This window comes from Caenorhabditis elegans, chromosome V (assembly GCF_000002985.6).
Source record: "Caenorhabditis elegans chromosome V".
NCBI classification, from domain to species: domain Eukaryota; kingdom Metazoa; phylum Nematoda; class Chromadorea; order Rhabditida; family Rhabditidae; genus Caenorhabditis; species Caenorhabditis elegans.
Window position 1 is genome coordinate 20,779,235 of NC_003283.11, and position 24,162 is coordinate 20,803,396.

The following is a 24,162-nucleotide window of genomic DNA, read 5'->3' on the forward strand; positions in this document are numbered from 1 at the left end:
TTTCTCGATTAAGCTAAAAAGTGTGATATGAGATGTAAGGACTAGCTTTATTAGACTCAAAACTGTCTGAAAACACCAAATTTCTTAATGAAACTTTTTGAAAACTTCTCAAAAAAATTATGGTGGCTCAAAAAGGACCTAAAATCAGTTAAATTTTAAAATTTGAGCAACTCTCAGCGGCTGAAAACTTATTTTTTTGTCATATTTTGGGCCGCCATAGTTTTTTTGTGTCCTTTTCAAAAATTTAATTAGAAAATTCGGTGTTTTCAGACAATTTTGAGTGTAATAGAGTAATTAAAAATTCGACTACACCGCCTTTAAGTCCAAAGATTGATTGAATCCCGATCTTAACTATTTTATTTGAAATTCACTTGATAATAAGGATAAACTAAAATCACTACACAAACTACCCTTTCTGAACTTGAGTATAGTTATCTTCAAAAACATTATTGTTTACGCTCGGTGAAAACACTACATTCTAGTGATTCCCCTGTTCTTTGACTTACTTCAACTACAATTTTTTCAAAGATTGATCGTAGTTCATTCATAGTTTGATGTTAGTCACCCCCTCAATCTTGCCCCATTCATACCATTGACGTAACATCAATATCCAGATTTATATTTTTGAATCGGGAAAATTTTGCTTTTAATCTTTTTGTGTGCCCTTTTCTCCTTCACTGGCTTATCACATGATTCTTGTAATCAGTTTGTATTCACTCAATATAAAGAAATTGACAATTTTTCTTGAATTGAATTCAGCGAAATTTCCAGTCTACCTAAGTTCTTGTTTTTAGATTTGGGTTTTAAATTGAGCATTTGATCTCTATGATTTGTTTTCTGCAACATTCTTATGATACTTGCCTAACAAATAGTCAATTGTCCATGAAATTGTTACAAATCTTGACGTCCTCTGGGACCCCGTCCAAACAACTGTCACTAACATATCCAATCGATCGTTTTGTGCACCCTTGGTATTTATGATGTTTCAATTTGTCTCACTACACTCTACCCTAGTGCTATAAATCATAACTAAACTTGATTTTTTATTCAAAAGTGTTAACATTCGAAAATCTAACAACCCCTTATGTTCTCAATGATAATTTTAAGAACATTTGATACAATTTTTCTAATTCCCTCTACCCGATTCTATTCAATTTAAAATTGTCATACATTTTCAGCCCACCTGAAAGTTGCCCGTCATTACGGGGAAGTTGCCCCAATCACACCAACCTCAGCTTCACTGAAGCTGCACCTATTCACTATCAAGATGGAAGACAATCGGAAAAGGTAGAGTTAGAATTCTGTTAGAATCGAAATTCATTCTTAAACATTCCATGATTGGATGCCTGAAAACGCTAGAAGTACCGTAGTCCTTTGGGTTTGCTCCATGCTCTGCTCGCAAATGAGAGAGAGGGAGCATTGGCAGAGGTAGATGTATTGAAAATGCGCATTTCCGAATCGAATATCAAATGTGAATCATCTATATAAAATATATCTCGCTCTTTTTAGACACAACTCATTTTTAATCGGAGATGTTAGATAAAGTAAATTATGAAAATAAATTGTGAAATAATTGTGATTGAAGGTGGAGTAGCGCCAGTGGCAGTTTTGCCTAAAAAATACACTTACAATGGCTCGAAACAACCAAAAATCATAATAAAACACTTAAAAATTTTTTAGATTTTTCATAATTTCCGGTCAAAGTTTTGGCAAATGGCCAAAATTTTTACAAACATAAGTATTTGAGGAATGCCGCATGTTCCGATCCCTACTATGCTTCCAAAATTATGAGTGGCAAAAATTGAGTGATTATCATCTAACGGACGGTAAATAAACAATTTCAAAAAATTTTTGACAATTTTTAATTTGATATTCGGTCATTTTAGTACCATTGGATTAGTTTTCAACACTTTCTCCACTGGCTCCTCCTACTCCACCTTTGAAAAAATAAATTTTCCCAGTTATACTTAAAACTAAATTAAATCGAAAAACCTCATGAGAAGTGTACTTATATAGGTATATAATTTTTTGAAATTCACCAATTTTGGGGTGACAAGAAATTCAAAATCAAACTTTTTAGAAACATGGAACGCCGTCGTGAAACATCGAGACACGCGGCTCGTGATCGTCGGTCTAAAGAATCGGATATATTTGATGATCTGAAAATGTGTGTGCCTATTGTTGAAGAAGGTACCGTAACTCATCTAGACCGTATTGCACTTCTTCGTGTTGCCGCCACAATTTGTCGACTGCGCAAGACAGCCGGTAATGGTAAGTGACATCGAATAAAGAAATAGTTGATTCAACATCAAAAATCACTTGAAAATCGTGTTTTATGCTGAGAAAATCGACCAAAAATCACTGCCAATTTTTCTCAAATTAATATTTTTCTTTCAGTATTGGAAAACAATTTGGACAATGAAATCACAAATGAGGTATGGACTGAAGACACCATCGCCGAATGCTTGGACGGCTTTGTTATGATTGTTGACAGTGATTCTTCAATTCTTTACGTCACTGAAAGTGTTGCAATGTATTTAGGATTAACACAGGTGAGCAATAGAAAACTTGCTTCTTTAACATCGATATATTTTCAGACAGATTTAACAGGTCGAGCCCTTCGAGACTTTCTTCATCCATCCGACTATGACGAGTTTGACAAGCAATCAAAAATGCTGCACAAGCCACGTGGCGAGGACACAGACACCACCGGCATCAACATGGTGCTTCGAATGAAGACAGTCATCAGCCCACGTGGAAGATGTCTGAATTTGAAGAGTGCTTTGTACAAATCAGTGTCTTTCCTGGTTCATTCAAAAGTTTCAACTGGTGGACACGTGTCATTCATGCAAGGTATCACAATTCCTGCTGGACAGGGTACAACTAATGCAAATGCATCTGCAATGACAAAGGTGAATATCTGCTTTGAATGTTTCATAGTAAGATTCTAAAGTTTGAACTTTTGATCTTGGGAATTTCTGCTCCTCCTTTCCGCTTCTTGATAAACTGATGGAATTGTGAGACAAAATGTTGAGTAGACGTTACACAATTTCATTTTCTTCTTATTCTTCTGCTCGCTCGAAAAGTTTGTTCTTTTGATCTTTAAAATAGAGAATAGTGCTTTGAGCAAAGCACACTCAGCCGTTGGCACCTCGCGCATAGAAAACAGGATTAGAAAATTGGAGAGAAGTAGAGAAGCACAAGCACATGCAACTTGGCGTCATCTTCTCCTTTTTTGAAGCAGAAGAGAAAACGGAGAAGATGTTACATCTTGTATTGCTGCTCCGTTTGCAAAAGTAAAATGAGCAGGGACTCTGAATACCTAGATAGAAAAGTGAGTCCTAAAGGGCGTGTATATTCGAAAACTTTTTCAAATCAGATTTATAGATGCTATAAGTTTAATAAAAATATAGATGGATTAATTTACAGTACACGGAAAGCCCAATGGGTGCATTCACAACTCGTCACACTTGCGACATGCGCATCACTTTCGTTTCGGATAAGTTCAATTACATCTTGAAAAGTGAGCTGAAGACTCTCATGGGCACCAGTTTCTACGAATTGGTACATCCAGCCGATATGATGATAGTATCAAAATCCATGAAGGAACTTTTTGCCAAAGGACACATCCGTACCCCGTATTACCGGTTGATTGCTGCAAATGACACACTTGCCTGGATTCAAACAGAAGCTACTACAATCACACATACGACGAAAGGACAAAAAGGACAATATGTCATTTGTGTTCATTACGTTCTCGGAATCCAAGGAGCTGAAGAGTCATTGGTAGTTTGCACTGATTCAATGCCAGCTGGAATGCAAGTAGATATCAAGAAGGAAGTGGATGATACAAGAGACTATATTGGAAGACAACCTGAAATTGTGGAATGCGTCGATTTTACTCCATTGATCGAGCCAGAAGATCCATTTGATACGGTTATTGAGCCAGTCGTTGGTGGAGAAGAACCTGTTAAGCAGGCTGATATGGGTAAGTACATGTTTAAGAACGTATTAAAAGTTTGTAATTATACAGTTTGATTCACCTAAGTTTTTTTTATCCAAATTGAATAATTTACGAGGTACGTATATAGGAATTTATTCGGTGACGGATGAGTATGAGCAACGTGTTTATGGGCAAATTTCTGCCGGCAATGATATAGAAGACTGCGATATGGATTCTGATACAGAATCCATAGAAGATTCCGGTTTAGCACCGGAATTCGATGTGGATCTGGCTCCGATTTATAATGAGAAAATGGAAGTTGACGGAGAGGATGAGGACGGCGGAGAGGAGGTACTTTGGGAAATGGGATTATGATTACTAAGTTAAAAAAACAACAGATCGCAGTTTTCCCCTCCGTTGTCCTCATACCTCCGTGAGTTTCTCTTTTTCTTATTTTCAAACTTGTCAAACTTGTCCATGCATGTCGTATTATTTTTTACCCTACGCCTACTCAAAGTTCCATACATTTAGCAAGTGATTTCTTAACGTGTGTATTTCAGGAGCACGTAAGAACAGCTACGATGACGTTTTGCAATGGCTTTTTCGCGACCAGCCAAGCTCTCCGCCGCCGGCACGCTACCGGTCAGCGGACCGCTTCAGGACAACCGAACCGTCGAATTTCGGTTCCGCTCTGGCCTCGCCGGACTTCATGGATTCGTCATCTCGTACCTCCCGACCGAAGACATCATACGGACGAAGAGCACAAAGTCAGGGAAGTCGAACAACTGGATCGTCTTCCACGTCAGCATCGGCCACATTGCCACACAGTGCCAACTACTCGCCACTTGCAGAGGGCATCTCACAATGTGGACTTAACAGTCCCCCGAGGTTAGTTTTTTATACATTTTTCACAATTAGCACGTTGAGCATGTACATGTTTATAATATCCTTGTATCAGTTGCAGTATCAAATCTGGACAAGTCGTGTACGGAGACGCTCGATCTATGGGACGTAGCTGCGATCCGTCCGATTCGTCACGACGCTTTTCCGCCCTTTCACCATCAGATACTCTCAATGTGTCGTCCACTAGAGGCATCAACCCAGTCATCGGAAGCAATGATGTGTTCTCCACTATGCCTTTTGCCGATTCTATCGCCATTGCCGAAAGGATCGATTCGTCGCCAACATTAACCTCTGGCGAACCAATACTTTGTGGTTAGTTTTTTTTAAATGTTCAAATCAATCTCATTCGTGAAAGAAATCAGATAACTTTCAACAAAATGTTTAACTTTCAGACGATCTTCAATGGGAAGAGCCTGATTTATCGTGCTTGGCACCATTCGTTGACACTTATGATATGATGCAAATGGACGAGGGGTTACCACCAGAGCTTCAAGCTCTTTACGACTTGCCTGACTTTACACCTGCGGTACCTCAAGCCCCAGCTGCTCGGCCTGTGCACATTGACGTAAGCCTGTTTTGTTTTTGGCTCCTAACATTATGTTAATTTTTGCAGAGAAGCCCACCAGCGAAGCGAATGCACCAATCAGGTCCCTCAGATTTAGATTTTATGTACACTCAACATTATCAACCATTCCAACAAGACGAGACATATTGGCAAGGACAGCAACAGCAAAATGAACAACAGCCTAGTTCTTATTCCCCATTTCCAATGCTCTCTTGATTATTTTCTACCCCCTCTCAAACTGTTCATTGTTTTGTTTTCAAAAATATACTCTTCATTCATTCAAGTCACACTTCTTATTACTTAATTCTATTGCTCTTTTTAAGAATAATGAGTTTCAAGAATCCTCCCCGATAAATTTTCCCCCATTCCTTTTTCCCTTTCCCTCTGATTTCTTTATTTAGTAAAAAAAAGAAGAATCGTAGTACAAAACGTGTCTATCTGTGTGTCCGTTTGTCCGTTTTTCCCATCTCCATAGTGATAGTTAATTGCATCATTTATACAACGAATCTTCTTATGTTAAGTTTTCTTTTCATTTTTTCACAATGCTCTCGTCTCATTCATTTTCAAAATTCTGTCCGTCTTCGTTTTCTTCTCGATAAAACCTTTTTGGTTTGATCATCTTTTTAAAACTTTACAAAAAGCACTATTACAGAGTTTAGCATTCATTTTTGTGGAAAATATCTGAAATTTTGAGGTATGAGCTTGTAAAGTGAAAACGCGTCTAAATCTATTCGTCTTGATTTACAAATTACTTCAAACGTACGATCTTCCTATTAGACTTTCACTTCTTAGTAGTACTGCACCTCGAACACCTTCTAAAATTTAGACTGTTTATTTTGAAATGTTTTTTTGCAAAATTACAACAAGGCTAGGATTATTGCATTTTTGTTCCAATTAACCACAATTTTGCAAAATGTCTTTCAGAAACAGTTGTTCTTGTAAATGAAAACATGGAATCCTAAACAAAAAAGGCGTATGAAAATTAGTATTGCACAACCTAGTTGTAATGCATTCGCTTTGAAAAATAGTATTGCATTCATATTAATAGATAATGAATACATATACGCATCAGACCTCCGGTTTTTTTTGTGGAAAAAGCGAAAAATGAAAAATTTTCTTACTTTTTTCTGTTTTCCAATTATTCGGTTTTTCGATTTTTCGGTTTTGCACAAGAAAAACTAAAAAATGGTCATGCAATAGTCAATGTTGAAAACTGTCAGTTTCAATAATTTCCGACAATCGGGGGTTTTATGCAATTTTATAAGTTTCAATATGCTAAGTTTCACTAATCAAACCGATTCTTTTTGCAAAAGTGGTTTGAAATTCCATATCAAAGATCAAGATCTAGAATTATCAAAACTACTGTTTCGGAACTAAAACAACTGCCTAGTTCAATTTGCCATTCCAAATCAGGGGTACACGGCAATTTTTTCTGTTGTGTCCGTTAGAATTGTAGTAATTAGTCGAACCCACAATTTATTGATGAGGTTAAATCGGTAATAAATATATAACAAACAAATGAGTTCAGTTCTATTCACACGTGTTGATGCCCTCTTGATAACCTTCGCTCACGTCATACTTCTTTCTGGTGTGTTGCATAACCACACAACATTTTCTGAACACAAAGTGCTTTAAACAATAAGGTAAAAGATATTTACCAAAGTTGTTGGTTGTCGGAAATTTTTGGTTCCCAAGCACCGAACAATAAGTTTTGAATTCTTCATTTTATCAAAATTTCAATAACTATTGCTTTACTTTTGAATAGGTTCGCTCTTTTTGGTTGTTGGTATGCTATCCAATGTTTGACTCCTGCCCTTTTGACTTTAATTTTCAATAAAAAATTTACGTCTCTCCATCTTTTTTCATTTCAATGTCAGTTCAGACGGACAAGTCAAAAGCGGCTGGTTCCGCCTAAACTCAGTGCTTTTTTTGCATTCACGTCATAATGGCATAGTAGAAAAAGCAGAAAAAATGAGATGAATGGCGGGAACAAAACGGATTATTTTTTGACATTAATAAATTGAACTTTCGAGATAAAAATGTTAATATGATTTTTTAAAACTATACATACAAATGGAATAACGTATCAAAAACTATCTATCTTGAGAAAAATCAAAGTTTTGTAGCAAGCATTTCCCACGAGAGTTCCTCAAAAATCGGAACATTCAAACTTTGTTCGAAAAACAAAAAAGCATTGATTTATAATGTGAAGATAGTAGAAATGCAGTGAATACTTTCGTAGTTACGGAATTTAAAATCAAATCATTACTGAGTTTGGAAAAGAAAATTCAGATATTTTACTTTGCAATAACTAACTGTAGAAGAAATGGTACATCATGCCGCATAGACTCGCTGCTTTGAGGTTTCTTTAACAAAATTGTACGGTGATATTAGAACCTATGTTAGGATTTTCGGCAATTTTCAAGCCTAAGTATTTTTCGGAAATCGAAAAAAAATTTGTTTTTTAGTATTTGGTTAGTCTAAAAGAAAGCGTTCAATCCATCAAGGATTGAATCATTTCGTGATTGAAAAAAGAAGTACTCGGCAGTTTGCTACTCCTGGCGCGCGCATGTTTCGCACCGAGCGCGCGGACGGAGCGCGCCCGGCGCATTTCATACGAATTTGGCCACGGCTCGTTCCCCTTCCCTTCATTACTATGCCAAATAAATTGTAAACGTAGAATACTGGGTATATTTAAATTTAATTTTATTAAATTGAAAAGGTTAAAAAAATTAAAAACTTCAAAATTAAAAATTGTTCCTTTGTCCAGTCAGTTCCCTTCTTTTTGTTGGAGCTCTTCAAGTTTTTTCGATGGACCTGAAAAATAAACAAGTTAATTTCATTCATTGAAACATTTTTCATGTTCATTTGAAGAAGAAAAAAAACTTACAGGAATCAGGGAGAATAAACAACTCCAAAAATCTCTCGTGCATATATGCTAGGGCCGTGTGAAGGTGGGGAATCCAAATCGTCTCCATATTTTGTTGCTTTTCTGAAAATATTAAATTCTGTTTTTTAAATAATCGAGATGCATAAAAGATATTGAAGACCGGGTATTTATCAAATTATTTATAATTTCGAAGAAATCGTTTTTACTATCTTACCGATGAACTATGTCATTCTGGTCCTCCGATTATTTGTTTTGACCAGGCATTTATGCAATTTCTGCAAATTTTTTCATTAATATTTAATTGAAAAATAAATAAAAAGTATAGAAAATGTGTAAAGTCGAAAAAAACTGAAAAAAACACGCTTGAAAAAACTTGAAAAATTTGGCAGAGTTGAAATCTAGGCCGCGGCCGCGATCTGCGGAGGGCGCGCGCACGGGCGCGTACAGAGCGTGGACGATCCGCGCACAGAGCGTCGACGATGTGGGGATTATGTTTTTTCTACGTGAATTTGAGGATTGGGAAGTCAAAACAACTATAAAGTGCCTATATACAGGTACTTTCTTATATACGGATCTATATATACACAAACATATCACCATAGTTTCCTAGTAATTGTGTACCATTTGAAATTTGCAACTTCGAGCAAATAAATATTCCATTTTAAACATTTACTTATTCATACTCTTGATTACATAGTAATAGTCTATAAAGTTTAGAAAAAAGCACGTTTACTTTGTTTTCTGGTTCCTGCTTCGTTCTTGACAGACTCTATTCGCATCCAGTGCGCATACTATGCGCGTCTCGAGCGCGCCTTTTGCGCTTTAGGTGCGCGCGCCAGGCGGATTCCCCTGACAGTTGCCGGTTTTCAATATTTCCGGCAATCGGCAATTTCGGCAATTGACGGTTTTGGGAATTTTTGGCAATCGGAAATTGCCGCGCACCCCTGGTTCAGCACTCATTTCCTCGGTTTTCAAAATATTTCAATTGAATTCAAAGCCATGTCTTTTTGTTTCAACAATTCGTAACTTTCACTGCTCCGCTTTTCTCAGCAGCATCAGTTCACCACTTCATCGTTTGGTCTCTGAAACACACAGTAATTTTATTTTTCGACATCAGGATTTCACAATAACAATTTCGTAGGACACTTCCTGTACACATGTGATCACTTTTATATTGTACAGTTATACTATGAATAAATGCCTTACAATTAGAGCTTGAGAAATTTATTCCTAGGCATTAAAGTCAATAGTCCATGAGACTGTGATACTCAAATGTAAAGTGCTCGCCTGCTACGTCATTTTTCATAGAAATATATTTCCAGAGAGTATTATATTTCATGTCTCAACTTCTTCAATTTTTTCTCCATTTATTTGGTCCCTTCTATTTTTTCTTGACCTCCTTGATTGTCATCTCTATTCATCCATCTATATGGCGCCAAGTTGAGTTTTTTCTCCCAAATACAAATTGCCTCTGGCTTCGCTTGAGAGCCCAGCTCGGGTATATAATTAAGCGTCGAGTCATTGAGTTTCTCTGAAAAAGAAGAATGGAAGAAAAAATATATGCATTGAAAAAAGCGTCTCCCTATATCTTGGCGCGTCGTTTAATGCAATTATCCAGGGATGCGGCCGCGCCAACCCCAGCAAGTGCCCCTCCCTGCGTGTCAAGCTCTTCAAAATGGGAGACACATACACATAAAGAGAAGAAGAAGACGTACGCTTTGCAGGCGCGACGGAAAGAGCACATGCATATACATAAACACATAGGCTACACAAAAAAGACGACGATGGGGAAAAACGAAAAAGCACACGAAAAAAATCGATGTCTTAGTCGGGGGTTGCGCAGCATAGCGCCTAGAGCCCCGAAGCCCATAGAGAGTAAGCAAAAAAGAGAGAGAATTGCGGGTCCGCCCCCTCCAGAAAAGCTCCGAGAGCCCCATACACACGCATTTTACTTTTTCCTTCTTCCTTTTGCCTACGGCTTCTCCATTCAACCAACAACACTTCTTCGATAAAATGGCTGACGCTGCGGTAAGTGTATATATTGATAGAAAAACTGTGCATGCCTTATTACCCAAAAATTCAATCAATCAATGTGTTCCTTTTTAATTAAAAAAAAGCTCCACTTCGAAAAGCCAAGTCTTTTTCTTTTTAGAAAAACGCTCTTTCCTCAATCTTCGATAAGACTAAGGATGTTTTATCAACAGCCGCAGATGCAACGAAAGGATATGCTTCTCAGGCACAGCAAGCTATAGGAAAAATCATCCCAGGAGCCAATCATGAATCTGACCCGGTAAGTTAGTTGGCCTAAAGTTAGAGAAATGCTCAAAAACTTACCAGTTATTTTTTTTTTCAAAATAAGTAACACAGTAATTAGCATTATTAGAAACTTTCCTAACAAGTGTCCTAGAATGCTATTCATCGATAGATATTTTTATACTATATAGGTTGTTATAGTAGTTGTTGAAATATAGTAATAGTTAAAAATAGGGCTCACAGCTGAGCGAGGCACGAAATGCGGGCCTCACGCTGACGCCGCTGAGTGTGCGCAACGTAGTACAAAAGGTGGTTATTTGGAAGCGGCCGGCACGTTTGGGGTTCCGCAGCTTGGCCTGAAACGAGTAGCTTGGTGTGTGCGCAATGTAGTGCAAAGGATAATTATTTGGAAGCGGCCGACACGTTTGGGTTTTCGCGCTGCACTATACATTCGGATACATGCGGCTACCTTATGGGAGCCCTAGTTAAAGTAGTTGTTATCTATCAGCTATGTTTTATAAGGAATTGCGTTTCAAACTTGCAGCAGAAAAATGTATCCTGATAAAATGAATTTTTCATATACGTTGTTTCGATATTATGAATAAGTATTTTCAGAACGCCGCCGTTGCTGCAGCCCAAGCTGCATCTGGACAACCCGTAGACACAACCGGAGGTGTTCCACCAGCACAATAGGCCTTGTTCATTCTTATTTCGGATTATTACTTACAGCTCTACAAAAATATTATTTATTTTAATTAATTTTGAAACAGTATTGAAGATTCATACGTAGTTGTCTTTCTCTCTCTTTTTTCTCTCATCTTTCGCTTCACCTTTTTCTCTTTCTCAATTAAAATTTTTCGTATGGTGCCAATATTTATCCATTTTTTTCTTCACTCTATTCCATACTTATTTCTTTATCTCACTATTTATTGCCCATTTTCTCTCCTTTTTTTATTTTCCTATGTCAGTCAGAACAAATAAATGAAGTAGATCTTTTATAATGTCATATTCTCGGAGCCAATATAGGAGATCCGAATATTAAAAAAACCATTGGTAGATGAAATTGCACTTCGAATTTACAGAAAATCAATGTTTTAAAATTTTTTGGCACAATTCTGATGGAAATGACTAGAAGGCAAGGCATGTCTTATTTTAAGGCACTAGGAAAATGAAAAATCACTAAGACACCGGTGGTATTAAAGGCGAAGATTTGGGAAGTATTTACAGAAAAAGATAAAATTTCATCTACTCATCAATATTTTCTTGGATTTCTTCAATGTTGACAGGATTGTTTGATTCGGCAACGACTATTTTCATAGGACATCGAGGTTTTCTTCTACCAGAGCCGGAAGACGTTGGCACAGGTGACGTGGACGGAGGCGGTGTTGATGAAGATGATGAAATAGAACTTGGAGTGCCAACAACGCTGCTAGCAGTAGATATTGAATCAGGTTTTGCTTGAGCCTGTTGCTGGTGCTGATGAGCTTGAAGAAAAGGTGCAATACGAGCTAGACTTGTGAAATCCATTTTCATCATAGCAAGTTGTGTTATCTGCGCTATCTGAATATGCTGAAACAATAGAAATTAATCTAGAATATGCTGCTGTCAAACATGTACCTTCACAATATCATCTGGAGTTCGTCGTGGAAAAACAGTTTGAGTGTACTGAATGTTGTTGTTTTTGCTGTGATTGTGATTATTATTGTTGTTATTATTCATGTTGTTCAAACGAGCTGGACCAGAGGAATGTGAGGATTGTGCATTTAATCGAGCTGCTGCCGCATCTCTGTTGTGACTGAAATTTAAAATTTGATATCACTTTTACAAACAGTGGACAATTTTAATTTACCAGTTTTCAGGTCACTGATTTCAAAACTTTGAGTCTCACAGTTGTTATAACCCAGGGGTGTGCGGCAATTGCCGTTCGGAAATCGAATTTTTAGCAATTTAGGCAAGTGCCGAAATTGCCAAATGCCGGAAATTTTGAAAACCGACAATTGCCGGAATTACCGTTTGCCGGAAATCAGAATTGCCGTAAATAAAAATCCATACTGCTTGTAGATTTACGAGCCGTAACCATGCATTTCGATAAACAATTTTCTCTTTGCAAGCTCTAAATGATACAATCCTTGAAGAATTGAATGTTTTCTGTTAGAAAATGACTAACCGAATACTATAAAACAAGGTGAAAATTTTCTAATTTCTGACATACAATTAGGTTTGAAAATATCCAAAAATGCCCGGCAATTGGCAATTTTGCAAATTTCGCCAATTGCCGATATTGCTGACAATTTCCTGAACCGGCAATTGCCTGAAATTTCCGATTACCGCGCACCCCTGTTCTAACCTCTACAAAACTAAAGAAAATTTTATAATCTCACATCAGTTTGTTTTCATTTTTCCTCCATTCTCTGATACTACTCTCTGCCACATTGAATTCCCGCCCAGCTGCTCTATTGCCATGATTCTTTGCGTGCGAGATGATCGCCAACTTTTCATCAATAGAGTACTGCTGGAATTATGGGTAAGTCACTCATAAGCTTAGATACCGATACCTTTAGAGTTCGACTATACGGAGTGCCTGGATCCAGAGCCTTACGAACGTCTGATGACATTGATGTGCCTGAAATTTGAAAAAAATGTAAAAAAGAGATGTTAATTATCAAAAAGAGTTTATAACAACACGATTTCCATTTTAATATATAAGGTTGTGGTTTTTTTCAAAACAAAGAACTGATGCACGGTGCCATCTCTTTCCAGCAAAACTGAAAACTGAGTCAGCCGTCACAGCGCAAATACCTTTCTCTCCATCGATTTGAAAATAGAAAAGAGATAAGAATACGGAGCGCAAGGCTGTGTGCTGCGCACTACCTCCCTTTCAACACAGAAAACTATAAAACATTGATAAAATGATGACGACGATGTGTGCTTGCGCGGCGGCGCCCCGGGCACAGGACAGGCAAGATACAGAGAAACGGGGGAATAATCGATGATGATGATTCCGTTTTTTGATATCGAGAGTATTGCGCGCTCTTCACAGCAGCACCAACCACATTATTGCAAAAAATAATATTTAAATATTGGAAGGGCACAGGACATCGAGAGGAATAGTGTTTGAGAGCGAAGCACCGCGCGAGATGGGCACCGCGCGAGATGAAAATCACAACATTGATATTAATATGGAAGAGGAGAAAATTGGCAAACTGTGCTTAACTCGGAAAACACATGTGAAGCGCCATACAAGGAATTTGGGGCCGTCACTAGTCACAACTTTAAAAACTGCCGGACAGATTTTAAACGAAAATAGCAAAAAAATTAGCTTTTTATAAGTTTTCGATTTTGTCTTAAAGGTGGAGTAGCGCCAGTGGGGAAAGTGTTAAAAACTACTCCTATGGTGGCAAAATAGCCGAATACCACAATAAAACCTTTCAAAGATTTTTTGAAAATGTTTTATTTACCATGAAAAGGTGAAACTTTCTCAGTTTATTCCATTTTTATTTCATTTTAATTACTTGTATTAAAACATTTTAGGGGTCTGAATTGGGACATTGCTTTGGATTTCCTCAATTTTTTTCAAAATTTGTTTTCAACATTTCGGCAATTCGCCAAAACTTTGACTGAAAATTACGGAGAATCTAAAAATTTGTTGGAATGATTTATTAGGATATTTGGTTGGTTTAAAATATTATAAATGTATTTAGACAAAATTCCCACTGGTGCTACTCCACCTTTAAAAAACCGATTAGCCGAAAAAGCTAAAAATCGAGTGTGTTAGTTGTAAATTGTAAGAAATTTTTAACAATTGCAAATTAGACTATTCAATTTTTGATTCTTGAATTAATGTTCTGCTTGTAATAGTAAACTAACTTTGTTCGAGTAAACATAAAGAAGTGATAAACTGTAAGGAAACTATTGAACTATACGGAAAACAGTTTTGTGGCTTAAGAGTTGAGGAAGATAGAAGCACGGCACGCGCAACGTTTCTCCTCTAACTTTTCTTCGTTTCTCGTTTGATGATAACAAAAAATATCAGCCAAATTGAAGAAAGGAGGGAAAAGAGTGTGCGCGTGAGCGCGCGCGCTCCTGCCGGGAGCCCTCTTCCCTCCTTTTCTTCTTCGTTTTTTTTTTTGCTTTCCGTTGACTGAGATAGAGAGCGGGAAAGAGTGTCTGAAAATAATATTACAACACAAGAACGATGGCATGGCGGTGTGCGCGCGCGGGAGCGCGCAGCCTATTGACTTCGGGAGGCGAGATTCAGACGGTCAGAAAGACGGAGCCGCTGGAGCAACTGTTCTTCTTCTTCTTGTCGAGACTGGGAATCGAAAAGTGAGAAGGGGGAGCAAAATTGAAAGTGAAAAGGACGTGCGCGCGCCGATTTCAATATGTTTTGGTTTTGCCTAGCCATAGTTTTGTGTATTGTATATACAAACTTTTAACATGAGGCAAAAATTCAGGAAAAGCAGGAATGAATGGCATGACTAAACTTATCTCATGCAAGAATTATCTTACTTCTCCAAAGGTATTTATTTTCAACGCTGCTGACACTTTTGAAAAAAAAAATTAACACAGTTTTGTGCACGTGATTTGAAGATTATTCGAGATAATAAAAAAATATATCACAAAAATAGAGACCTTTAAAAATTACAGCGAACGAATATTAAGTGAATTTTCTTTTCAGAACTTTAGAAGATCCAGAATATGAAATATCACATATCATCTTTTTAAAAATGCAACCTGCTCGAACTAGATGAATCAGGAAATCAAGATGTCTTTTCTAAAGGGGGTGTTGTCAATCTTTTTTTTTTAATTTATCATTAGACTCAAAATTGTCTGAAAACGCCAAATTTCATAATGAAAAATTTTGAAAACTTCTCAAAAATACATTATGGCGACTCAAAAAGTGACCTAAAATTAGTTAAAATTTGAAATTTGGTCGACTTGTCAATGTCGCAGCGGCTGGAAACTGATTTTTTAAAAATTTTTGTCATCAACTTAAAATACCTAATTTAAGTTGAAAAGGCAAAATAATTAACTTGCATGTCCAAAATTAGACGGTGATTTCAAAATAAATAGTTTCCAGCCGACATTGACAAGGTGGTCAAATTTCAAATTTTAACCAATTTTTGATGTATTTTTTTTGAGAAGTTTTCAAAAAGTTTCATTATAAAATTCGGTGTTTTCAGACAATTTTGAGTCTAATACAGCAATAAAGAAATTTGACTGCATCACGTTTAAAATAATATGGATCACTTAATTTAATTTTTATTTGAACTAATGCTAGTTTCAAAATCAAGAAAATTACTTATGCACTTCGAAAATAAGAATAGAGTTGAGAAACGAAATGAAGATCAGCTTCTTCGTCGAATCCACTTTTCGCGAATTTTACACTTTCGAAAACCCGGGTGCCGATGATTGCGCAGTTGCGCGGGAGCAAAGTGAGGGACCACTCACATCACAGAGTGTGCTCCCGGGGAGCTCCCGGGAGCACGGGAATTTCCGAAACGAGATAGTATTTAGGATGAAGAGTTTTGAGGTTTTAAAGATGAAAAGGAAGGAAGGAAGAATGAGGAATGGAGAAAAGGGGATTAAAAGGATTAAAGGACGATCCGTTCTTCAAGTGCTATGCACTGCGGATCTGGGATTCAGGTACACTGCCTGGTGGTGATCCCTCTGGGCTGTAATTTAAGCCACGTCCTAGCCGGGGACTGTGGCCGATAATCCAGTCGTAGATTGCTCCACTTCCCAATAGAGGCTGGGTGAACCTAGGGGGTGAGGACGGACTTGAACTCGTGACCTCCAGACTGCTAGCGGCCACCACTACCGACTGAGCTATCTGCCCCCGTGAGGGACCACTCACATCACAGAGTGTGCTCCCGGGGAGCTCCCGGGAGCACGGGAATTTCCGAAACGAGATAGTATTTAGGATGAAGAGTTTTGAGGTTTTAAAGATGAAAAGGAAGGAAGGAAGAATGAGGAATGGAGAAAAGGGGCGCACAAGAAAATAAAAACAAGGGCTCCGAGGATTTTTCTACTGCGATAGAAAATAGGAAAATTATGAATTGTGATCTTCGTGCTACTTCTATAAATCTTAGCCTATCATTAACTTAAATAATGTATTTTTTAACTTAAAAATTTATAACGGCCTAGGATACTCATAATGTATGATATAATGCGATATCTCAATTTTCAGCAAAAACACAAGAAATTAAACAGTTTAAAGGAGAATAACAAACACTATGTGTGATGACCAGTGTCTGTGGGTCAATACGAAACGAGTAGAGGACCCTACCAATTTCAGCAACAAACAAAGAGGTGGCTGATTAAAAACCCGTATAGTATAGTTACAACCTCCCCCATCTTTCATTTCCTTACTAAAAAGACATTTATCAAACAACAAAACAACATAATATACAAAACAAAACACTGCCAAATGAGAAAAAACGAACAAGACAGAGAGAGAGAGAGAGAGAGGGGGAGAGACGAGAGTCGGATAGGTGCCACACATGCGGGCGGTTTGCGCATGTGTTTTGTGAAGAAGAAACGGAATTTTCAGGCGTTGTAGGGGAAAATGAAAATTAGTTGGAAAATTGAACTGCCGAGCAGCACCCCCGGCTTATAAACTTATAAACAACTGGTGCGCAGTGGAGGGCACACAGAATTGATTTCATGTTATGTGATGTAGAAAATAAAACGTTGTACGAAAGTAAAATTATTATGTAATAAAAATTGCAAATTCCAAAACAAGAAATTAACTTTAAAAGTCAGTTAATTTCAGGAAATTTATAGCCAAAAGTGGTGTTGCTATTGTCAGCCCTGAGTCAATTGCGCAGAAAAGTCTGCGTTTCGTAATATTTCGTCGATTTCTCTATTGTAAATCAACTTTTTCACACTATCAGAATGTACTACTATAGTGCGCGGGAAAAAGCGTGAACGGCAGTGCATACGTGCATATTTGTAATACATACCAACTCGAATAAAATGACAAACAATTTTCAAAATAATTACTCATATGACTACTAGGGAAAAAAGGATTGAAAACTTTTTACTGAGTTGTTGGTTAGTTTTTTTTTGAAAACTGGGATTTCCCCTAAATAAAACCATTTTATACAAGTCAGAAAAGATTTCAAACTCACACTTTACATTTAAAGGTAGAACAAAATTTCCAATTCTTAGGTCACAACTCGACGGAAAATCCAAATACATGATTTTTCCAACTGAGAACCGAAAACTTTGTTAGTTTTTTGATAATATAAAGTTTAAATGACCTTAAAAACATATTTTCAAAAAAACATTTTGGCAAAAACCGACGAAAATGAAAGAATCTCGCTGAAAAGCGATAATCAGCATTCAATAAAGTTTAAACATCTCGTAAATCTACACAAATCTCGTAAATCGACAAATGGCGTCTCTGGCGCAAAAATTCGGCGTTTGATTAAACACATGGGTGCACAAATGAAATTCGCGATTTCAAGCTGAAATATAACATCGGGGATATTTTTTTGAATTTTTCACTTACAGTTAGATATTCGGAATCAGCGGAAAATTTGGAGTCATTCAAAAATGTTTCTCAGATTTCCTAAATCTCTTATTTTTACGTTCAAATAAACGTATTAAATATAATAAAAAATAACAATTTCGGTACTCCACCTTCAGAAGATCCAATTCCAGTTTTATACACTAAATAGTATTTCAAACTGACTGTAAACAGTAACTAGAGTTTTCTTGACAATAAATAAGTGCCTGTATCTATCTTGCGCGCGTGCGCACTCGTGCTTATAATAGGTCAAATTATGAGCCACCACCCACATAAACAGTTGGGAAAAACGGTGAATGATTTCTGCTAATTAGAAGTGGTGAAACAAGAAAATGAAAGTGCGCAGAATATATTTGTCGGGTGGTTTAGACAAAAGCAGCTCTGAAAATTTCGGAAAAATTTCTAAATGTTAAGTGGCGCGGGAAACAGTTCAACTCATGCAAATAGGTTTAAAACAATAAAAATATCATTGGAGTACTATTCAAAAACCTTTTCAAATTGGTTTATCAGGTCAAAAATTGGCAATCGCCAGTTTTTGTCTTATACTTTTAGAAGTCGAAAAAAAAATTTCACATTGTTATTTTCACAATATTTTGTCAGGTGGGACTACAATTTTAACTGTATCCCTAGTGTTACTCCACCGAAAACAGATTTTTTACAAAATCGTTCCTCTTATAAAAAACATTTACTGTAACAGATGGCAAATACCGTAATTATTTTTCCGATATGTTTTTCAAAATATCGTCGAATTATTTTCCCCAAATGTGATGCTGTCAAGTCTAGGTCAGGGCGGGCCCGAATATTGTTTGTCCCTTAATTTAATAAAAGATTGGCCGGGGACTGTACATATAGTCGTCGATTCCCTAAGACTAGATATATTATTTTCAAAATGAAGGAAATCTCCACAGCTGAAGATATATACAAGCGACTATTTGAGAAGAACTATTTGATGGAAAAATATTCTATCAGAAGCAACATTGTTCACGTGAGTTGAAATTATTGGTGGGTTCGATTGTAAAAAGTTTTACAGAAATTGGACGACAATCAGCCTCTTCTTTCTGAGAGGGTAACTGCACGTTTGGAAGCTGTTAATAGAAATAGAGTCGTAAAAATTGTTCCTCGTAAGTTTTATTTTAAAACTGTTTACATTTATGTTTTAAGATGATCTATGTATTGTGAAATTATTTTTTAAATTATTTTTAAATTAACTGTTTTACCTTTTTAAATTACTCAAAATTGGCCGAGCACAAATATAATGAGAAATGGGTTCCGTCTTCAACTGGGGAAGGGGCGCCAGTTGGGATTTCATCTAAATACACTTATAATGATTCAAAACAACCAAATATCATTTAAAAACCCTTCAAAAATTTTTTGATTTTTTTATAATTTCCGGTCAAAGTTTTGCAAAATTGCCAAATTTTTGAAAATATGAGCTTTCGGGAGATCCAATTTCGCATGTTCCGACCCCTACAATGAATAATTAAACTTTCTCCATGGGCGCTGCTCCACCTTTAAATAATATTACCAATTTGATCGAGTAAAAAATATGTAGTAATGCCCAAATTCACCAAATAATAGATCAGTTGCCCACTTATGTGAAATTTTGTACAGAGCACAGATACAACGTAAGACTGACCCCATCAATGTTAAATCGGGATGGATATATAAATGCATCACTGATGGAATTTTCGGATGTTGGACAGAAATATATTCTCACTGGCATCCCGTCGGAAGATAAAGTATTCGCTTTTTGGCAGATGGTTCTTGAGCAAAGATCTCCGACGATTATACAGTTCGCGGATAACGTTGAAGAAAAACTTGAACATTACGACAAGTACTTCCCAGATAAGGGCGACGTATGGAGTTATGGGCATCTTCAAGTTGAGCGCAAGAGTTATGCAATTCATCAGGGAAACTTTCACACCCGGAATTTTATTCTTAGAAAAGGAAACGGTATGAAACCTTAAAAGGGAAGGAAAGTTTGTGGGTATTTAGCTTAGTCATACTGAAATTGGTCCAAACCATCGAATTTCATAGTGAGGCTTCACAAAAAATTTCCAAAATTGTTTTATGTCGGGTCAAAATTTCGGAAAAAAGAGCCAAATTTTGATAAAACCTGAAATTTTTCTCCACTTTTCTTTGTCAAAAAAATTATCAAAATTGGATGCCTATGGGCTCAAAATATGTCTCAATCAATGAACTTACGCGAGATAAACTACTAAAATATGGATTACAGTGTGATAATATCGGGAAAGTTAAATTCCAGTAGCTGCAACAAAGAAACGTGGGCGATATTTTAGATTTTAGCAAAGTTTGGAAATTTTTTGAGAAGTCTCAGTATGAAATTCGGTAGTTTTGGACCAGTCTATTTAATTAAAATGCCCAAAAACTCTACTGCCTTTTTAAGCACATTGGTAGAACTAATAAACTTATTTTTAGAAACTCACCGAGTTCTGCATTTTACAGTCTTTGGATGGACTGAAACTACAACACCAATAATGCAAGATTTTTTGGCTTTGCGGAAAGTAATGAAAGGTTAGTGAAATTAAATACAAAACTATTTAAATGAGGCGTTTCAGACACGGGGGCGCTCAATATGATCAATCCAGCAAGTGCACTCTTCAGGTCCACAATGCGCCGGTACATTCACACTCCTCCATCTTTTGCTCCAATCATTCAAAGTGCAAGAGGAAGTAGCCGAGCTGGAGCATTTGTTGTCATTGATCTTCTCATACGTATGATTGATGGCAAGAAAACTAATCTGTATTCAGTGGAGGATCTCATCGTGAAGTGCAAACACATGAGAATTCATTGCGTTCCAGTGGCTTTGCACCATTCGTTCATTTATGAAGCTGTTCTAGACTATCTTCTTAGACGAAATCCAAGGTTTCAGGATTTTAAAGAACCTTTAATCGCTTATTCGGAAAGTTGCTTTGTTAAATGGAGCTCAATGGACAAGGAAATTGAAAAGTTTATCAACACGAAAACATGGTTTCTTAATGAGTCTTCAAGAAACAAATTTCTCCGTAGCGTGATGGTAATTGCAAACGTTTAAATGTGGTGTAGTCGAATTTTTTGTTGCTTTATTAGACTCAAAATTGTCTGAAAACACCGAATTTCATGATGAAACTTTCTGAAAACCTCTCAAAAAAAGTTGTGGCAGCTCCTTTATATTAGTTAAAATTTAAAATTTGAGCAACTTGTCAATGTCGCAGCGGCTGGAAACTAAGTTTTTTGAAATCATCGTTTTTTTTGGTGTACAAATTAATTTTCTTAGGTTTTCAACTTCATTTAGATAATTTAAAGTAGATGGATTTGGGTTTAAAAAAAAATTAAAATCTCTTCCTCCATCGACTTTAAAATATTTAAATCGAGTTAAACTGGTATGCTTGAAATTAAACGATGATTTCAAAAAAGATAAGTTTCCAGCCGCTGCGATATTGACAAGTCATGAAATTCTGTGTTTAAAACAATTTTGAGTCTAATTAAACAATAAAAAATTTGACTACACAACCTTTAATGAAAAATAGTCTCATATTTAACTGTTATCAAGATTTTATGCAAAAAAATTTCATGAAACTGCAATTATGGAAAAAATACGATCGCAATAATAAAACATAAATTTACAGCCGCCCGTGGTTTAATTCAAAGCCAAATCATCACCACTTGATTGCAATTAAATTCAAAAAAAAATCTGATCGACATTTATTATTTCTATATTTATAATTTTTATATGTATAATGTACCAATTTTCCCTATCATGTCAGGAGTTTTTTACTCGGTTTTTTATTGTACTCCTTATTTGTACTATCAGCGAATTTTTTTTCCAAATAATATGAATTGCTAACATGAAATTTTGGTCCTGTATAAAATAATTCAATCATGTTTTTCGTTCAAGAGTTTACAGTTCCACAATATGCTGCCATTCCTTTTTCTCGATACGCCCAAAGTGAATGTCAGAAAGCGTCTTGTTGAGTCTGAAAAATAGTTTATCAAAACTGTTGATGTTTTGCAAAAATATTACAAACCTCGTGTGCAACTGCATTTTGCTACTCAATGTGGGAATCTGCAAGTTCTCCATAACGTCCAGTTCTTTATCGCAGTACACAATTTCAGAGACTGGTCCAACGTTGGCAGCAGTACCTGATACAAAGAATTCGTGAACTCGTTTCTCGTGAACTGCGCGTGACAGTTGCGCCATTGTGAAGTTCTTCTCGGAGACTTTCATCAGGTTCATTTCCTGTGCCAACTCTACGATAGACTGTCTAGTTATCCCGGGAAGAAGAAGACCAGAATCTGTAGGTGGAGTTATGAGCTCCAATTCATTGTCTTCATTTGTCCAAAGCATGAACACATTCATCGCGCCGGCTTCAGTGATCAGGCGATTATCTCCAGAAAGCCACATAGCTTGATCACATCCGTGCAACGCAGCCATCCTGAATTAGTGTATGATATTATAATATTAGTAAAGGTCCTTTAACTCACTTTCCAACAAAAATAGTTGGTGCATAGTTGCACCCCATTTTGTATTGTCCGACACCTCCTTTCCACGAGCGTACCATTTCAGGATCTGCCAACAGACGAATACCCTTCAAAATATAGAACGGTGTTGTTTTTTAATTTGGTAGGACAGTACTTTCTCATAATTGAAATAACTACCAGTGATCGATGTAAAACACGCCCATTTGGCTTGTGTACTTTCCGAAACTCCGATATGTTGTTCAGTTGCAAACATCATGGGGCGAATGTACAAGGAGGCTTGATCGGTTTTCGGAACAATGTCTGCATCGATTCGAATGAGTTCATCGATGAGTAGACATGCCTGACGAGCATCAAAATCTGGGAGCGAGGAACGACGAGCAGATCTTCTCATTCGCTCCATATTCAGCTCCGGGCGAAATAGACGGATCTGAAAAACTTATTTTAAAACAATCAAATTTAAGGCTCCCATCAGGTTGCCGCAACGGCGCCCGCGCCAGCCTCACGGCGTCACTGCTTCAAATAACTACTTCATTGCACACACACAGCGACGCGCGGCGCGCGGCGTCGGCGTGAGACCAGCATATCATTATTATTAGGCCGGCGTGAGGCCCGCATTTCGCGAGTCACTCAGCTGGGAGCGCTAATCAAATGTAAACTTTTTACCTTGCCATCGACCCCGTGATATGCTTTCATGCCTTCAAATATCTCAATCGCATAATGAAGAACTTTAGCCGCCGGATGAATGGAGAAATTTTGAAATGGGCAGATCTTTGGAGCAATCCATCCCTCTTTCACATCCCAATCAATATCAATCATATGGTCGGAAAAGTAGCGACCGAATCCAAGTTTTGCTGGCTGAAAATAAACGTTGTTCAAGAAAATAAATCCTCCACTTATGCTTACATCACTAGGAATTCGTTGCTTTTTGGTGCTTTTTTCGACCACCAAATTTGCATATTGGAAGCTGTGAGTACATCTGAGGGATGAAGAGATGAAAGATCTGAAAGTTTTTTGTGAAGAACACATTCAGAAATTGTTGTGAAAATGTTCATATTTCAAACTTCCATTAAAAAATCTGATCGAAATTCAAACTCAAAATTACATACCTTTTCAGAAGACCAGACGATATTTTCTGCATTTTGCTTCAAATTCTCACCAAAAACTCGAGAAAAAACGAGTAAAAATCGATAATAATTAATGATTTCAAATTTGAGTATTCTTTTAAATATTGTTTTCATTGTGTCCGAAAACTACAGGTCACGCGTTTTTCGCAATTTTTAACTGTATGGTACTTGTTAAAAATAAATTTTTGAATGAAAACGTGAAGTTGATGTACTTTTAGGCTTTCGAAATAACCACTTCTAAGCCTAAAGAGGGAAATGGACATCACGTTTTATTAAAATTGATGAATAAATGGAAGTTTAATTCATTTAAAAAATAAATAGTTATAATACACAAATACCAATTTTTTTTAAATTGCAAAAGCTGAACGGAGAAGATTTAGAATGAGAAGAAAAAATGGGAATAGAGAGTGAAACGAGTCAATTCCCTTAAACCCTCATATTTTACCCATTTTTCTTCTTTAAACTTTT

The 24,162-nt window shown here is 36.8% G+C and overlaps 6 protein-coding genes across 12 annotated transcripts; 3 read left to right on the forward strand and 3 right to left on the reverse strand.

Moving 5' to 3' along the window:
• Positions 1-1,172: 1,172 nt before the first annotated feature.
• hif-1 lies at positions 1,173-6,026 on the forward strand (the record flags this gene model as incomplete). 6 transcript variants are annotated; one of them, NM_001373210.3, is made up of 10 exons in its annotated part: positions 1,178-1,287; positions 2,081-2,271; positions 2,398-2,552; positions 2,598-2,912; positions 3,430-3,988; positions 4,092-4,294; positions 4,504-4,831; positions 4,908-5,158; positions 5,239-5,411; positions 5,460-6,025. In NM_001373210.3, the coding sequence occupies 8 exons, from the start codon at positions 1,268-1,270 to the stop codon at positions 5,132-5,134; spliced, it is 1,998 nt and encodes a 665-aa protein (NP_001359648.1). The 6 variants fall into 6 exon arrangements, with proteins under 6 accessions (NP_001023891.2, NP_001359648.1, NP_508008.4 ...); NM_001028720.5 differs by lacking the exon at positions 4,092-4,294 and having other exon boundaries at positions 1,173-1,287; positions 4,902-5,158; positions 5,460-6,026; NM_075607.8 differs by lacking the exon at positions 4,092-4,294 and having other exon boundaries at positions 1,179-1,287.
• A 2,079-nt stretch (positions 6,027-8,105) lies between these two features.
• On the reverse strand, positions 8,106-10,799 carry Y44A6D.1 (uncharacterized protein). Its single transcript, NM_075609.2, has 4 exons — positions 10,636-10,799; positions 8,516-9,832; positions 8,302-8,403; positions 8,106-8,228 (listed from the first exon to the last, which is right to left on the reverse strand). The coding sequence occupies exons 3-4, from the start codon at positions 8,387-8,389 to the stop codon at positions 8,182-8,184; spliced, it is 135 nt and encodes a 44-aa protein (NP_508010.1). The 5' UTR covers positions 8,390-8,403; positions 8,516-9,832; positions 10,636-10,799; the 3' UTR covers positions 8,106-8,181.
• Positions 10,268-11,550, forward strand: tpan-1 (Antitoxin). The gene is made up of 3 exons (NM_075610.6): positions 10,268-10,329; positions 10,454-10,591; positions 11,170-11,550. The coding sequence occupies exons 1-3, from the start codon at positions 10,315-10,317 to the stop codon at positions 11,245-11,247; spliced, it is 231 nt and encodes a 76-aa protein (NP_508011.1). The 5' UTR covers positions 10,268-10,314; the 3' UTR covers positions 11,248-11,550.
• Positions 11,534-13,187, reverse strand: Y44A6D.3 (Brinker DNA-binding domain-containing protein). Of its 2 annotated transcripts, none has more exons than NM_001270024.4 (4): positions 13,110-13,177; positions 12,936-13,063; positions 12,172-12,349; positions 11,534-12,123 (listed from the first exon to the last, which is right to left on the reverse strand). In NM_001270024.4, exons 1-4 carry the CDS (start codon positions 13,167-13,169, stop codon positions 11,800-11,802), a joined length of 690 nt encoding a protein of 229 aa, NP_001256953.1. In that variant the 5' UTR covers positions 13,170-13,177; the 3' UTR covers positions 11,534-11,799. The 2 variants fall into 2 exon arrangements, with proteins under 2 accessions (NP_001256953.1, NP_001256954.1); NM_001270025.3 differs by having other exon boundaries at positions 11,536-12,123; positions 12,936-13,066; positions 13,110-13,187.
• Positions 13,188-18,983: 5,796 nt separating this feature from the next.
• Positions 18,984-21,973, forward strand: sdf-9. Its single transcript, NM_075612.4, has 6 exons — positions 18,984-19,073; positions 19,119-19,209; positions 19,700-20,041; positions 20,528-20,623; positions 20,668-21,125; positions 21,718-21,973. Exons 1-6 carry the CDS (start codon positions 19,038-19,040, stop codon positions 21,730-21,732), a joined length of 1,038 nt encoding a protein of 345 aa, NP_508013.2. The 5' UTR covers positions 18,984-19,037; the 3' UTR covers positions 21,733-21,973.
• Y44A6D.5 (Branched-chain-amino-acid aminotransferase) lies at positions 21,950-23,772 on the reverse strand. Its single transcript, NM_075613.4, has 7 exons — positions 23,677-23,772; positions 23,474-23,570; positions 23,234-23,425; positions 22,725-22,997; positions 22,574-22,677; positions 22,117-22,524; positions 21,950-22,065 (listed from the first exon to the last, which is right to left on the reverse strand). The coding sequence occupies exons 1-7, from the start codon at positions 23,706-23,708 to the stop codon at positions 21,990-21,992; spliced, it is 1,182 nt and encodes a 393-aa protein (NP_508014.1). The 5' UTR covers positions 23,709-23,772; the 3' UTR covers positions 21,950-21,989.
• Between the last annotated feature and the right edge of the window lie 390 nt (positions 23,773-24,162).